Here is a 15340-nt window from a genome sequence, read left to right on the forward strand (position 1 = left end):
GGGGTGATGTGGGCTGGGAAGGGGGTGGGCTGGCAGGCCCGTCTCATTTACCATTTTCTATGGCTGTTTTAGGCATAGAAAATGGTCTAAATGTAAGACAGCTAGGAAGCGGTCTTACATTTAGAAGCATCGGTGGATCCGCTGAAGTTATGAAAGGCCACAGCCTCTACATAACTGCTGCTGATCCACCGCCAGGTATAGACGATAAGACCGCCGTCTAGAATGACGGACTTAATGTGTCCCACAGTTTTCTTCCTTCTGATGGAAAGTTAATATACATACCTTTTCCCAGGTAGAATTGCCTCTAAGACTCCCTGCGCCTATGGGCAGCCTTTGGTAGGGCAATCGGTACCCACTGAGAACTGATTGACTGAAACTTTTCAGTAATACCTGTGCTTCTAAATTGTATCCCTTACAGTTCTGGTGCAGACATTTCTATTTATTATCAGCGACATTTGACTTATTTGTGGTTTACTTTAACAGCACAGCATTGCGATTGTCCATGTACCTACAAAAAGGTCCTTTTTTGGACAAAGCAATATCCACATTTATGTTAATGGGCAGCAGAAAATCTCTTCACCCCTGAAGTTTCCCACTATGAGTGAAGTAAGTATAGCATTAAACATATGGGTTCATATTTCTACGTGAATTTGTACAGTTGTCAAATGAATCTTTGTTGTAGACCTACAGGAAATGTGGCAAAGGTTAGGTCCCTTTTACAGTGGTCAATGTATTAGGCAATTATCGGGATCGAACCATTAGTTCCTGATCATTGCCCGGTCCTTCTGTCACAGAAGAGCTGCATATAAATGCCGCAATGGTCCCCTCTTACTGGAGATTGATTGTGATTGTTCATCCCCATACAGATTCATTATTTGTGGGCAGCACATCTGTTTACGCAGGGTGACATGCTGCCCACAATCAATGATTTTAGGCACCACATGAAAGATGTAATCACTGTCTGAACAAGCATTTGCATTCTTTGTGTAATTGGCAGCACGTTTACACAGGACAATAATCAGGAATGAATGTTCCCACAAATTGTTGTCCCCTATGATTGTTTCTAACCTCAGCCCATGTAAAATGGCCCATAATCTGTGGGGTGCACACAGTTCTTCTCTCACATTCACAGCTATTCTCATAATTTGACTTTGCCATTTTTCAGCCTTTTACTTCATGTTGCATTGGATCTGCTGGGCAAAAGACCAATACTCCACCCCCATCACAGATAGCAGACCCACCAGTCTCTCCTCCAAGTAATACCAGCAGGTCATCACTGGGAAGCATTCTGTCATCACCATCAAGAAGTGGGTTACAAGGAAAGACAGATTCTGTCAAACTCATTTCAGCTGGAACTCAAGATAGTGAATGGGGGTCTCCAACATCACTTGAAGGACAACTTGGATCTGTTCTCATCTTCCATGATGCATTGCAAGCAAATCAAATTAAGGCTCTGTACTTGGCTGGTAAGTGGTTAAAGTAATAAGGGTATACTACATTTAAAAGGCATCTGTCAGCAGATTTGTACCTATGAAACTGGCTGACCTGTTGCATGTGCCCTTGACATTTGAAGGTATTTGTGTTGGTCCCATGTTCATATGTGCCTGCATTGCTGAGAAAAATCATGTTTAATATATGCAAATGAGCCTCTAGGAGCAATGGGGGCGTTGCCATTACACCTAGAGGCTCTTCTCTCTCTGCAACTGCTACACCCTGCACTTTGATTGACAGGGCCAGGCAGTGATGATGTTTCATGCACATATGAACACAGATGCCTTCAGCTGGCAAGCACACATATACTAAGTCAGCCAGTTCATAGGTCACAAATCTGTTGACAGATGCCCTTAAATGTAGTCTTTTACATATATATATTTTATTTTATTTTTATATATTTTATATATATATATATATATATATATTTTTTATTTTTTTACCAGGTCCTAACAGTTTGAGCCCCTGGAAATCACAGGACACAGAACTAACAGACTTACCCAGCAAACTACTCGTTTATTATACCCCGAAGGTTAGTAAGAACATTTCTATTGTCCTTCTATGGTTTATGCGAGATTTCTTTCTCATGCAGTGTATTAAATTAATTCAAGTGTGTTTTATATCTGGTTTTATAAGATAAAGGAGACAAATTTGGTGGTGCTTATAGGCATCAATTTTCCAGTGATGAACTGAACCTTTTTGAATGATTGGACTTTCTACACAACTGCATCTCATTGGAAACTTGCACTTGTTAATGGAAAGAGTTAAAGATGAATAGTTAAGAATTAGAGTTGTCTAGGTTTTGGCAAATTCATAGTAAGGTTGCTGTGACGTAAGGTATAATGGGAGTTGTACACAGCAGCTTCATCTCAGTGGTTTCCACCTGTGTCAAATCTAGCTAAGGCTTTCAAATGGACAGTGCAACTGGAATTTCACCAAAATACAATTGCATTCGGATAACCCAAGTCATGCTAATCAACAATACACCTAAGCACAAAGGGCATGAGACTCTAATATATTTTAGATAAAATTTCCATTAGTATGGAAAGTACAATAGACCGAACCAATATAATATATCTAAAAATAAATAATGTACAATTGGTACATACAAAAGTAAGGCGTAACAGAGGTGGTGAAGGTAGTCGTGGGAGGATCTTACCCTAATTGGACCCTGACTACCCCTGGCTAACACAGGGAAGCACCCTGATGGTGGATAAACCCGGTACGGGAACCTAAACCTGGTCCGCCGTATTACAAACCCTATGGCATTCTAAAGCGTCCCCCCGGAAGCCGAAACTCTCCCAACCCCCTCCCCCCCCCTCCCCCCTTTCCCCACTGGGTTCATCTGGGATGAAAATTAAACAGGGTATAAGCAATAGAAGCATGATACAGATTATATCAGATAACAACAATATTGCGGCTGTGTATGATCACTGCAACATACTACCAACCGATACACCCCATATACATGCGGCTACCACAAACACATATATACACAGGTACTATGCACAGTGCAGCTTGGGCTGTGTTCAGATAATCATTTTGTGCAGCCGATGGCTCAGAGGGATGCCATACAGTAACATCCATCACCATAGTATCTCTTTGTAAAAAAAATTAAAAAAAAGTGTAAGTTTTATTTTACTGGGCTTTGCAAGATGGAAAAGAGAAGTATACTACACTTTTCTATCCTGTGTTTCCCACCATGTATGTAAATGTAGTATGTAACATGGTGTAAATTCTGCCTTAGATTTGTAAAGTATGACAGAACAGGTAACCATGCCAGACATGTAGACCGTTACAGTAAAGCTATAGAGTTGTATTTAATGGAAGTATTACAGTTAAATCAATGAGTTATTGTTGTTATTCATGTTGGTATTTTTTATGTATTTTTATTATTATATTTTTCTTTTTTATAGGCTTGTGGGAATCACATCTGCCTTGATTTATCACCCAACCTATTTCATGGACGATTGACTGGGAACAAAGTTGTTAACTGGGACATTAAGGTATTCTGTAGAAAAGTGTGAAAGGAGCTCCTAACAAGCTGCAGTTTCTTGCTTTTATAAATCTGTGCTTGATAACCAGGGTTGAGTGAGGGGATGTCCACGGGGGACGTATACACTGTAGATTTTTTTGTGCAGTAAATCTTCGGTGCTTTAGGCTGAGTTCACACGGGCGAGATTTCCGCGCCGGTGCAATGCGGTAGGTGAACGTATTGCACCCGCACTGAATCCGGCACCATTCATTTCTATGGGGCTGAGCACATGAACGATTTTTTTCACGCATCACTTCTGCAATGCTTTAAAATCGCAGCATGCTTTATATTCTGCGTTTGTAACGCAGGACAGGCCCCATAGAAATGAATGGGGCTGAGTGAAAATCGCAAGCATCCGCAAGCAAGTGCGGATGCGGTGCGATTTTCACTCATGGTTGCTAGGTGACAGTCTATTCACTGTATTATTTTCCCTTATAACATGGTTATAAGGGAAAATAATAGCATTCTGAATACAGAATGCTTAGTACAAGGTCAATTGAGGGTTAAAAAAAAAAGAAAAGAAATTAACTCACCTTGTCCTCTTCATCGCGCAGTTCCCGGTCTCTTCTGATGAGCTGTCGGCTAAAGGACCTTTGGTGACGTCAGATCACATGCTCCAATCACATGGTACATCACCGTGGACCTTGTACTAAGCATTCTGTATTCAGAATGCTATTATTTTCCCTTATAACCATGTTATAAGGGAAAATAATACAATCTACACTACAACTAACCCAAACCTGAACTTCTGTGAAGAAGTTCGGGTCTGGGTACCACAGTCGGTTTTTTATCACGCGAGTGCAAAACACATTGCACCCGCGTGATAAAAACTGAACATCGGAACGCAATCGCAGTCAAAACTGACTGCAATTGCGTACCTAATCGCGCGGGTTTGCCGCAATACACCGGGACGCATCCGGACCTAATCCGGACACGCCCGTGTGAACCCAGCCTTACAGTTCCAGCAAAGTGGAAGGAATTTAAAAAAAATCTTATTGACACTGAGGAAAAAAAAAGTTCCTCTGAATAGGTCATCAGTATCTGATTGGTGGGTGTCCGACTCCTGTTAGAGAGGACAGTGGCACCTCTCTCAGCTTTTCCTAGGCCAGTAACAACACATTCATCTGTCACATGGCCTAAGCACAGCCCAGCCCTATTGAAGTGAATGGAGCTGAGCTGTGATACCAAGCACAGCCGCTGTACAATGTGCGGCACTGTGCTTGGTAAGCACAGACAAGGCCACTGGACCCACAGGAGTACTAGTACCTTCTCAAACAGATGATCAACAGGGGTCCCGATTGGGTACAGATCAGTGAATGGGAATTTTGCAGTGTGTGTGTGTGTAATATAAATATATATATATATTAGCAGAAGGACCTGGCTTCGCACGGGTACGTTTCATCTATTTTATTTAACGCAAAATGCCATGCATGTATGGCGGGGGATGCATTGCCAGGATGCATTCCGCCATATGTGCCTGGCGGGCTGATCGGGTGGGTGCAGGAAGCTGCTCCCGCCCGATCATTGCAGGGGTCCGGCAGTCCCTGGTAGCCGGGCCCCTGCTGTATCCGCCGACATCGCTGTTTACAGCAATCCTGGTGGATTAACCCCTTCTATGCCGCAGTCAGCTGACCGCGACATAGAAGTGCTTTGCGGTGGGTGAAAGAGCGCATCAGGTCCCCGTGCTACTGTGGCGGGGACCCGATGTGTGACAAGGCAGCCTGATGCTGTACAGAGGCTGTGCTATGCCTTGCACGGCATCGGGACCTGCCTTCTACGGGTGACAAGGAGATCCAGCTTCAGGCTGCGTCTCCTAGGCAACCTGTTAGTGTATTACACTAACAGGTAATGCATTACAATAAAGATGTATTGTAATGCATTGCGGAGGGGATCAGACCCCCAAAAGTTGAAGTCCCAGAGTGTGACAGAAATAACGTTAAAAAAAAAAGTGTTTTCAATAAATAAATAAAAGTTTCAAATTAAAGAAAAAAACGCCCCTTTCCCCTGATTTTATAATAAAAAATAGAAAGAAAAAACACATGGGTATCGCCGTGTCCGTAACGACTGACTCTATAATTATATCACATGATCCACCCCGTCCGTTAGACACCATAAAAAACCTGTCACCAAAAAGCCATTTTTGTCACCTTACACAAAGCGATCAAAAAGGCGTATGCCTCAAAAATAGTACCAATCTAAGTCACCTCATCCCGCAAAAAATGAGCCCCTACATAGGACAATCTCCTCAAAAATTTAAAACTGTGGCTCTCAGACTATGGAGACACTAAAACATGTTTATTTTTGTTTCAAAAATGCTTTAATTGTGTAAAACTTAAATAAAAAAAAGTATACAGATATCGCTGCGTCCGCAACAACCTGCTCTATAAAAATACCACATGACTTAACCCCTCAGGTGAACACCGTAAAAAAATAAAATAATAAGTAAAGGTGTAAAAAAAGTCTTTTTCTCGCCCATTTTCCTTGGGGGACACAGACCTTGGGTATAGCTCAGCTCCCTAGGAGGCGTGACACTAAGTAAAACTGTTAAGCCCCTCCTCCATCAGCTATACCCTCAGCCTGGAGATAGAGGCTACCAGTTTTAGCTTAGTGTCCAAGGAGGCAAGACACTCCCTGCTACTGCAGGGCTGTTTTCTCCTTGTTATTTTTACTTTTTCTTCTAATTTTGTTATTTTATTTTTTCCTAGGGATACCAGAGACGCATTAGACCTCTCTGCTCTCCCGGGGTTGAGCTGCGCCAGTGCCAACTTATCGGCACTGCTGCCTCCCCCACAGAAGCAATAGGAGGATCTGGGCAGCAATGGCTCCCCTACATCCCGCCAGCTAGGGGGTCGCCCGCACGCCAAGCCCCTCTTCCAGCTTCCTGCCACTGCGGTGCCAGTGGCTGAAGGGGCGACCCTGCTGGAAAGGACTGAGGGTGAAGACGTCGGACGGTGAGATGGCTATTCCAGCCCATACCCCGTCCCTATCTGCAGCATCTACCCCTCTGGGTAAGGGGGGCACCCGTGGTCGCTCATTCTGAGCGCTCATCTGCAGGACAATGCAGCACAGCAGCATCCTCAGCACCCCCACGCCGTTCCCCCCCACGCTGCTATCTTTCTCCCCCCCCCCCCCCCCCCCCCTCATTCGGGGCTGACTCCATTTTTCTCTTCTCTCTCTCCCTCTTCCCGCCGAGAACGGGGGCGGGGCTTAGCGGTCCCGGCAGGGGGCGGGGCTTATGCGCGCGTCATTTTGGGGGCGGAGCTACGTTCTCCTTCACAGGAGACATTTCAAGCGCTGGAGGGGGCGGAGCTTGTTCCCCGCGCTTTCTGCTGAGGTTTCCCGCGCTTCCTCACTCCTGACAGGAAGCTGGGACACGGTGGGGGACTCTAACCTCCTGTGTACATCGCTCTGCTTCTGTGGGCGCTCTCTGCTGCTCACTGCTGTTCACTGCTTCTCTGCTGCTGCTGATCTGGGCCATCTCCTGACGTTCTTCTGAGGCACTGGTAGGACAGTTAACCCTCTCCTAACCCTCCTGGTCATAGCTGCTATAACCCTTTGTGGTCTCTGTATTAGAGTACAACCACACTTCAGCATGTCAGATCCCACAGGTGCCCCCAAACCCTGGTACCATGCCTGTACCGCCTGTAAGGAACTTTTTCCGCGTGGGCAATCTGAGCCGCATTGCCTTGCATGTCAGGCCCCGGTGCAGGGCCCGCTTCCCGCTGCGCCCCCCGGTGCCTCTGAACCCCCTGACTGGGCTAGGTCTCTGTCTCAGGCGGTGGAAAGCCTTACACACGTAGTGGGCCGTCTCGTGGATAGACCGCCTCTCCCGCAGGCTGCCACAATCCCTGTCGCACCCGCTGGGACTACCGTTTCTGCCGCCCCCACTGGTTCCCTGCCTCCCAGCGAATCTTCCAGGGCCCGGCATACTCAGAAACGTTCAAGGGTTGAGCGCACATCTTCTCCAGATGCTTCGCTCTCTCCGCCATGCGTGCGAGCTCAGTCAAGTCTATCCTCTCAAATGGATACGCTTTCTGAGGGAGAACTGGTGGATTCGGACGTGGACATGGACTCAGAGCTTCCGTCCACATTGGCGTCCGCGGTGGGGCATCTTGTCACTAGCATCCGTGATACCTTTCAGCTACACGATGACCCCCCCAGCTCTGAACAGGCCGGCGTGTCCTTTCTCCGCCCCAAACAGGCCTCCAAGGTTTTTCCCATACACGCTGATTTTTCTTCTGTGGTATCCAAGGCTTGGACTCGGCCTAACGTCCGCTTTATTACACCCAAAAAGCTGGACATTTGTTATCCCTTTCCAGCAGATTCTGTGACCACGTGGACATCCCCGCCTAAGGTTGATCCTCCCGTGGCTCGCCTGTCCAAATGCACTACTATTCCTGTACAGGACGGATCTTCCCTCCAGTCTGTTGAGGACCGTCGTACGGAATCCCTCTCCAAGGCCATATTTACTGCCTCTGGTTCGGCCCTTAGACCGGTCTTTGCCTCCGCCTGGGTTGGCAAAGCGGTCTCTGAATGGGGTTTGCAACTGGAACGGGAGTTAGGGTCGGACGTCCCTGTTCAGGACCTCCGTTCCTTAGCCCAACTAATTGTTCAGGCCGGAAAATTCGTCTGTGAGGCCTCCCTTGATGCGGGTGCCCTCATTGCCCGTTCCTCTGCCCTGGCAGTTTCTGTCAGGAGGGAACTCTGGCTGAAGGTTTGGGCGGCGGACGCCGCTTCCAAACGCTCTTTGGCCGGCCTACCATTCACGGGTTCCCGCCTGTTCGGAACCCGTCTGGACGAACTTATATCAGAGGCCACGGGTGGGAAGAGTACTCACCTCCCCCAGTCCAGGCCAATGGGCGCCCCCCGTGGTCGCGCTGGTTCGTCCCGTTTTCGGTCCTTTCGCAAGCCCACCGGGTCTAGACCCGCGGCCAGTTCTTCTTCCTCTGGCCCAGCCCAGGATAGACGCAAGAAGCCGTTTTTTCGGACGCAACCTACCTGGCGCAAGTCCCAGCCTGCACGGGCTCCCACAGGCCAGCAGCCCTCTGCCTGAAGGTGCACCCCCACCCACCCGGGTGGGGGGCCGCCTTCTCCTATTCAGGAACGTATGGCGGGCCCACATCTCAGACGCATGGGCGCTCGAGATTGTATCTTGCGGATACAAAATCGAATTTGCGTCCATTCTGCCAGACCGTTTCTTCCGATCCCGTCCTCCGCGAGATCCCGTACTAGTGGCCGCCTTCTTCGCGGCCCTTCACTCTCTAATGGACAAGGGTGTCGTCGCCCCCGTGCCTCCGACGGAAAGGTTCAGGGGGTTCTACTCGAACCTCTTTGTGGTTCCCAAGAAGGAAGGCTCAGTGCGTCCGATCTTGGACCTAAAACGCCTGAACCGTTTTCTCCGACTGCAGAGATTCCGGATGGAGTCTCTCAGGTCCGCAGTGGCCTCCCTGGAAAGAGGGGATTACATGGCCTCAATCGACATTCAGGATGCATACCTCCACGTTCCGGTTGCTCCATGTCATCACCGCTTCCTGCGCTTCGCGGTGGGGGACGATCACTTCCACTTCGTCGCCCTTCCCTTTGGTCTGGCGACGGCTCCTCGAGTGTTCACCAAGGTCCTGGCCCCTGTCTTGGCCCTTCTACGTTCAAGAAGTGTTTTTCTTCTCCCATACTTGGACGACATCCTGGTCAAGGCACCCTCCTTCTCTCAGACATCCCGCAGTGTGGAACTCACTCTGGAGACCCTGACGCGGTTCGGTTGGATTATCAACCACCCCAAATCTTCCCTTACCCCCTCCAGACGGCTGATCTTCCTGGATACAGAGTTGGCGGAGGTCCGCCTTCCGTCGGACAAGCGTCTGGCCCTTCGCGGGTCGTTTCGCAGTCTCCTCCGTCATCACCGCCCTTCCCTCAGATCCAGCATGCGGTTGTTGGGAAAGATGGTTGCCTGTTTCGAAGCGGTGCCGTTCGCACAATTCCGATCCCGCACCTTTCAGAGGGCAATTCTGTCGGCCTGGGACAAATCACAGAGGAGTCTGGACAGGACCTTTCTTCTGGCTCGGGCTTCCCTCGGCTGGTGGTTGCATATCCCTCTAAGGGGGAAGTCCTTCCTTCCACTGAACTGGCTGGTGATTACCACAGATGCCAGGGCGTTTGGTCTCTATCGGAGTCCAGACTTCCAATCAATATTCTGGAACTGAGGGCGATTCTTCTGTCCCCCAGACACTGGACCCATCTGCTGAGGGGCCACCCTGTTCGGATCCAATCGGACAATGCCACGGCTGTGGCATACATAAACCATCAGGGAGGCACTCGCAGCGCTGCAGCGATGCAAGAGGTGTTCGAAGCCCTTTGTCTTCGCTGGGGTCGCCCCGACGTGGACCTCATGGCCTCCAAATTCAACCACAAGGTCCCCCTATACCTGGCCAGGGCACGGGACCCGAAGGCATACGGCGCCGACGCGCTCGTCCTTCCGTGGCGCGAATTCTCCCTTCTGTACGTCTTTCCTCCTTTTCCCCTCCTGCCACGGGTTCTTCGGAGGATCGCGGCAGAGGGCGTCCCCGCGATTCTAATCGCCCCGGGTTGGCCCCGCCGGTCTTGGTACGCCGACCTAATGTTGCTGTTGGCAGACGCACCGTGGCCACTGCCCTCCAGGGAAGACCTTCTCTCTCAGGGACCGATCTTCCACGAGCATTTCGGCTCGCTACGTTTGACGGCGTGGCTATTGAGACCGCCGTCTTAACGCGACGGGGTTTCTCCGCGGACGTAGTCCGCACCATGATCCGGGCTCGTAAGCCCGTATCCTCTAGGATCTACTATCGGGTTTGGAGGTCCTATCTGGGGTTCTGTGAGTCCCGGAGCATCCCACCTCTCCGGTTTTCTCTTCCCACAATCCTGTCCTTCCTCCAGTCGGGTCTGGACCTGGGGCTGTGCCTCAGTTCTCTGAAGGGTCAGATTTCGGCGCTGTCTATTCTTCTCCAGCGTCCCCTGGCCCCTCTAGGGCCAATTAAGACCTTCTTACAAGGGGTGGCTCACTCTGTTCCGCCGTACCGCCCTCCAGTTCCTTCCTGGGACCTGAATGTGGTGCTCTCGGCGCTCCAATCAGCCCCCTTCGAGCCTTTACGGGAGGTCTCCCTTCGCCTTCTGTCCTGCAAGGTCATCTTTCTTGTGGCCGTCACGTCTCTCCGACGGGTGTCGGAGTTAGCGGCTCTTTCTTGCTCCGAACCTTTCCTGATCTTCCACCAGGATAAGGTTGTGCTTCGGCCTGTCCCGACTTTCCTGCCAAAGGTGGTCTCCGCCTTTCACATCAATGAGGACATCGTCCTTCCGTCGCTCTGTCCCTCTCCTTCCCACCCCAGAGAACGGGAACTGCACCGTCTGGATGTGGTCAGGGCGTTGAGGATTTACTTGGAGGTCACCGGGTCCTTTCGGCGCACGGACTCCCTGTTTGTGGTTCCGGAGGGTTCGCGCAGAGGGTTGGCGGTCTCCAAGGTGGCTATTGCCCGTTTCATTAACCTGGCGGTGTCTGAGGCTTATCGAGCCAAGGGCAGACCTCCGCCTTTCGGCGTCACTGCTCATTCCACCAGAGCAGTCGGAGCTTCCTGGGCGCAGAGGCATCGGGCCTCGGCTGAACAGTTGTGCAAAGCAGCCACTTGGTCCTCTCTGCACACTTTCACAAAGTTCTATAGGGTGCATACGCATGCGTCAGCGGATGCTGCTTTGGGCCGCCTGGTTTTGCAGGCAGCGGTTTCCTGATGCTCTGGTGGTGGTCCGCCTTGGGTTTGTGGTCCCTCCCTTCTTGGACTGCTCTTGAACGTCCCAAGGTCTGTGTCCCCCAAGGAAAATGGGCGAGAAAAGGAGATTTTTGTATAACTTACCAGTTAAATCTCTTTCTCGCTCTTCCTTGGGGGACACAGCACCCACCCTTCTGTGTTTGGTTACAGGGTTATGGTCTGGCGCCCCGTTGGGTTGCTGGCTGGTTGTTTCCGTTATTGGTTGTTATCCTTTCACTACTTGGACACGCAACTGGTAGCCTCTATCTCCAGGCTGAGGGTATAGCTGATGGAGGAGGGGCTTAACAGTTTTACTTAGTGTCACGCCTCCTAGGGAGCTGAGCTATACCCAAGGTCTGTGTCCCCCAAGGAAGAGCGAGAAAGAGATTTAACTGGTAAGTTATACAAAAATCTCCTTTTTTTCACCTTACATCACAAAAAGTGTAATAGCAAGCGATAAAAAAGTTATACGCACCCCAAAATTGTACCAATCAAACCGTTATCTCATCCTGCAAAAATGATACCCTACCTAACAAAATTGCCCAAAAAATAAAAAAAATTATGGTTCTCAGACTATGGAGACACTAAAACATGATTTATTTATTTTTGTTTAAAAAATGCTGTTGTTGTGTAAAATTAAAATAAATAAAAAAGTATACATATTAGGTATTGCCACGTCAGTAACGACCTGCTCTATAAAAAGATCATATGACCTAACCCCTCAGGTGAACACCGTAAAAAAATAAAACTGTATCGAAAAAGCCATTTTTTTGTCACCTTACATCACAAAAAGTGTAATAGCAAGTGATCAAACAGTCATATGCACCCCAAAATAGTACCAATCAAAACGTCATCTCATACTGAAAAAAAGAGCCCCTACATAAGACAGTCACCCCAAAAATATATAAAATATATGGCTTTCAGAATATGGCTGAAAAATAGCTCATGATCTAACCTGTCAGATGAACGTTGTAAATAACAAAAAAAAAAAAACGGTGCCAAAACAGGTTTTTTGTTTTTTTTTGTTACCTTGCCTCACAAAAAGTGTAATATTGAGCAACCAAAAATCATCTGTACCCTAATATAGTACTAACAAAACGGCCTCCTTATCCCTTTGTTTCCAAAATCGGGTCACTTTTTTGTAGTTTCTACTCTAGGGGTGCATCAGAGGGTCTTTAAATGTGACATGGCAAGTTAAAGTTATCCCAGTGAAAGATGCCCTCCAAAAACCATATGGTGTTCCTTTCCTTCTTAGCTCTGCTGTGTGTCCGTACAGCAGTTTACGACCACATATAGGGTGTTTCTGTAAACTACAGAATCAGTGCAAGAAATATTGAATTTTGTTTGGCTGTTAACCTTTGCTTTGTTAGCGGAAAACAAAATATTAAAATGGAAAATCTGCCAAAAAAGTGAAATTCTTACATTTTATCTTTATTTTCTATTAATTCTTGTGGAACACCTAAAGGGTTAACAACGTTTGTAAAATAAGGTTGGAATACCATGAGGGGTGTAGTTTCTAAAATGGGGTAATTTTTGGGTGGTTTCTTTTTATGTAAGCCTCACAAAGGGACTTCAGACCTGAACTGGTCCTTAAAAAGTAGGTTTTGGCAATTTTCTGAAAAACGAGAAAACAATCTCAGAATGGCTTGGATAACTAGAAGCGTTTTAAAGTTATCACTCATGTCAGATTTGCAAAAATCAGTCTGGTCCAGCATGACCCGGTCCTTAAGGGGTTAATGTTTGTCTGTGTCGTTAAAAGATATCGACAGTGTCCACTATAACAGTTTTAGGCCGGACAGTCCGCCTTTCAGACTCCCTGTACCCCATCCGGCGCAGGGCCTGGACGGACAAAGGGATGTTCCTTTGAACAGCTCACTCTGACAGCAGCACTGGGTAGCTTGAATGGCCACCCTACCTGTCCCTGAACTATGACCTCCACAGCGCCCTGACCTGCAGCAGTGAAGAAAAATGGCTGGGTTGTTATGGAAACCTGGAGTAAAACGGTGTGTATGTGAAGAGTAAGGGCCTGCGAGCTTCAATTGGCTGATAAGAGACATGTGACCGTGTCTATGGCAGTTGGGATATGAGTGAAAGACTTGCAGGCTTCTATTGGCTAATGCAGGTAACTTTTTGGGACTCTCTCGGGAACGGTACGTCCTAGAGAGCGGAGACCCCCACAAGATTTCTTTCCAGGTAGCAAGGGATGTGTATACCAAGTTTTGTTGAAATCGATGGTTGCGGTTTTGAGTGATCGCGGAACACAAAATCTACAAATATATATATATATATATACACACGTCCTTCTTTATATCTATACCTGTATATATATGTACATATATTAAATGGGTCATGTGATTTAATTCAGTGCGATTTCCTAGATGTTGAGGGAGCGTTTTTGGTCAGATCGCTCAATTGTTAGAAACATTTACATGCCACCATTCTCGTCCATCTTCCATCTCTTGCGTTGTCTACATCCACCTTTACTGAGAAATTGCTATAGAAACCATTCCCTAATCTGAAGGTGAAACGTAAAGCAGTTAGCATCATTACATTGTACTCTTTGTAAGTTCCAGGTGACCAAATACTCACATCCTTATTTCTGTTTCAGGACATGATCAACTGCATTGGTGGGCTGAATACATTGTTTCCACTACTGGAGCAGATCAGCTGTTTAAATGACTTTGCCGCTGACAAATCGGAGAGTATCAGTCTTCCCCCCGAACTGTTGACCCCTACTGAAGGAGATTTTGTGGTTGTGTCTTCCACGAAGGCTTCAGGTATCGCCTTTATTTATACTGACCTGGTGTATGATTTCTACCTATACTGAACATTACCTTTTCCCAGCTAAATAACCCTAATTCCTGCCTTTTGTTGTAAAAGAGAATAGTTATCCTATTTTATATGCGTATGTGCCATCATGTGGAACACTTCCAGTAATGACCCTCCCTTTGTAATGCCATTACTGAGCTGGACAGAGTCCCACAGCACACATACTGTAGCCTCTGCTTGCTGAAGAGTGAAGGGTCGGCCTGTGTATCTGTAAGCAATTGTAAGAAGCATTGACTTAATCTGTGAAGGAAATCTTAATCTTCTATTATAAGTAGACGAATGCTTCCAGTGTTCAGTATAGGGCTCACATTCTAGTGCCGCATGCACATCCCACCCATTGACTGCTGCCAGGGAGTTAGGTCAGAAGCTAAAAACCTGCTCCGGAAACCCCCAGATATTCCAAACCTGAATTTTATTATTGAAGGTCATCAGAATTATTTATTCAAATTAGCCTGATTGAGGCACACTTGTCTTAGCACTGATGTGTAGCAATTGCCTGATATTTCCCCCTCACTATTTTTTTTAGTACCTATAGTCTGTCACTTATTGCTGAAATGGAAATATACTGTACACTGACTTCCTGTTGAACTTGTGGTAGGCTTGTGCTTATAACACAGCAACCTGCAGTCTAAAGCATGGGGGAGGATATCTGATGAACATGGGGATTTCTGATTTACGTGGTATTCTTGTGGTAGCAAGGTATGCCCTGTCTTCAGGATATTGGGTAACTAGTAGATTGGAGGGGGTCCTACCACTTGCATACCCACTGATCACCAGAACAGGGATCCCGAAATGAATGAAGCATCAGGTTGAACATGTGCACTGCGGCTCCTTCATCTCTATGGGTGTTCTGACGATAGCTGAACACAGTGCCTGGCTATTTCCAGAACTCCCATAAAGATGAATGAAGCAGCAGTGTGTGCGCTCGGCCTGCTGCTTTGTTCATGTCGGGTTACCCTGTGGGGTGCGAGGTCCCCGTTCTCATGATTGGTGTTGGGACTCCCTCTGATCTGACAGTCCTTTAGCTCGGACCTCTTACACAGGGCGCTGAGCCCATGTAAATAGGGCAGCGACTTGCCAACAGTCAAGCAAACGGTCATTTGTCAGCAGATTAGATTGTTTATGCAAGCAGAAAACTGCTTGCTGGTCGGCACGCCATGTTACACTGTGGACTAGGGATATTCTCCTGACATAATGTAAAGTGTATTAGTGA

At 47.7% G+C, this 15340-nt stretch overlaps 1 protein-coding gene across 5 annotated transcripts in view; it reads left to right on the forward strand.

Moving 5' to 3' along the window:
* Window positions 1-15340, forward strand: part of NBEAL1 (neurobeachin like 1) — a 200935-nt gene that overhangs the window by 72598 nt on the left and 112997 nt on the right. For all 5 annotated transcript variants that reach the window (XM_044305049.1, XM_044305051.1, XM_044305048.1 and 2 more), the window contains 5 exons: window positions 484-606; window positions 1166-1466; window positions 1938-2023; window positions 3408-3497; window positions 13907-14075. In XM_044305049.1, coding sequence (XP_044160984.1) covers window positions 484-606; window positions 1166-1466; window positions 1938-2023; window positions 3408-3497; window positions 13907-14075 — 769 coding nt within the window. The remainder of the gene's footprint in view (window positions 1-483; window positions 607-1165; window positions 1467-1937; window positions 2024-3407; window positions 3498-13906; window positions 14076-15340) is intronic.

The sequence above is a fragment of the Bufo gargarizans genome, chromosome 8 (assembly GCF_014858855.1).
Source record: "Bufo gargarizans isolate SCDJY-AF-19 chromosome 8, ASM1485885v1, whole genome shotgun sequence".
Taxonomy (NCBI): Eukaryota; Metazoa; Chordata; class Amphibia; order Anura; family Bufonidae; genus Bufo; species Bufo gargarizans.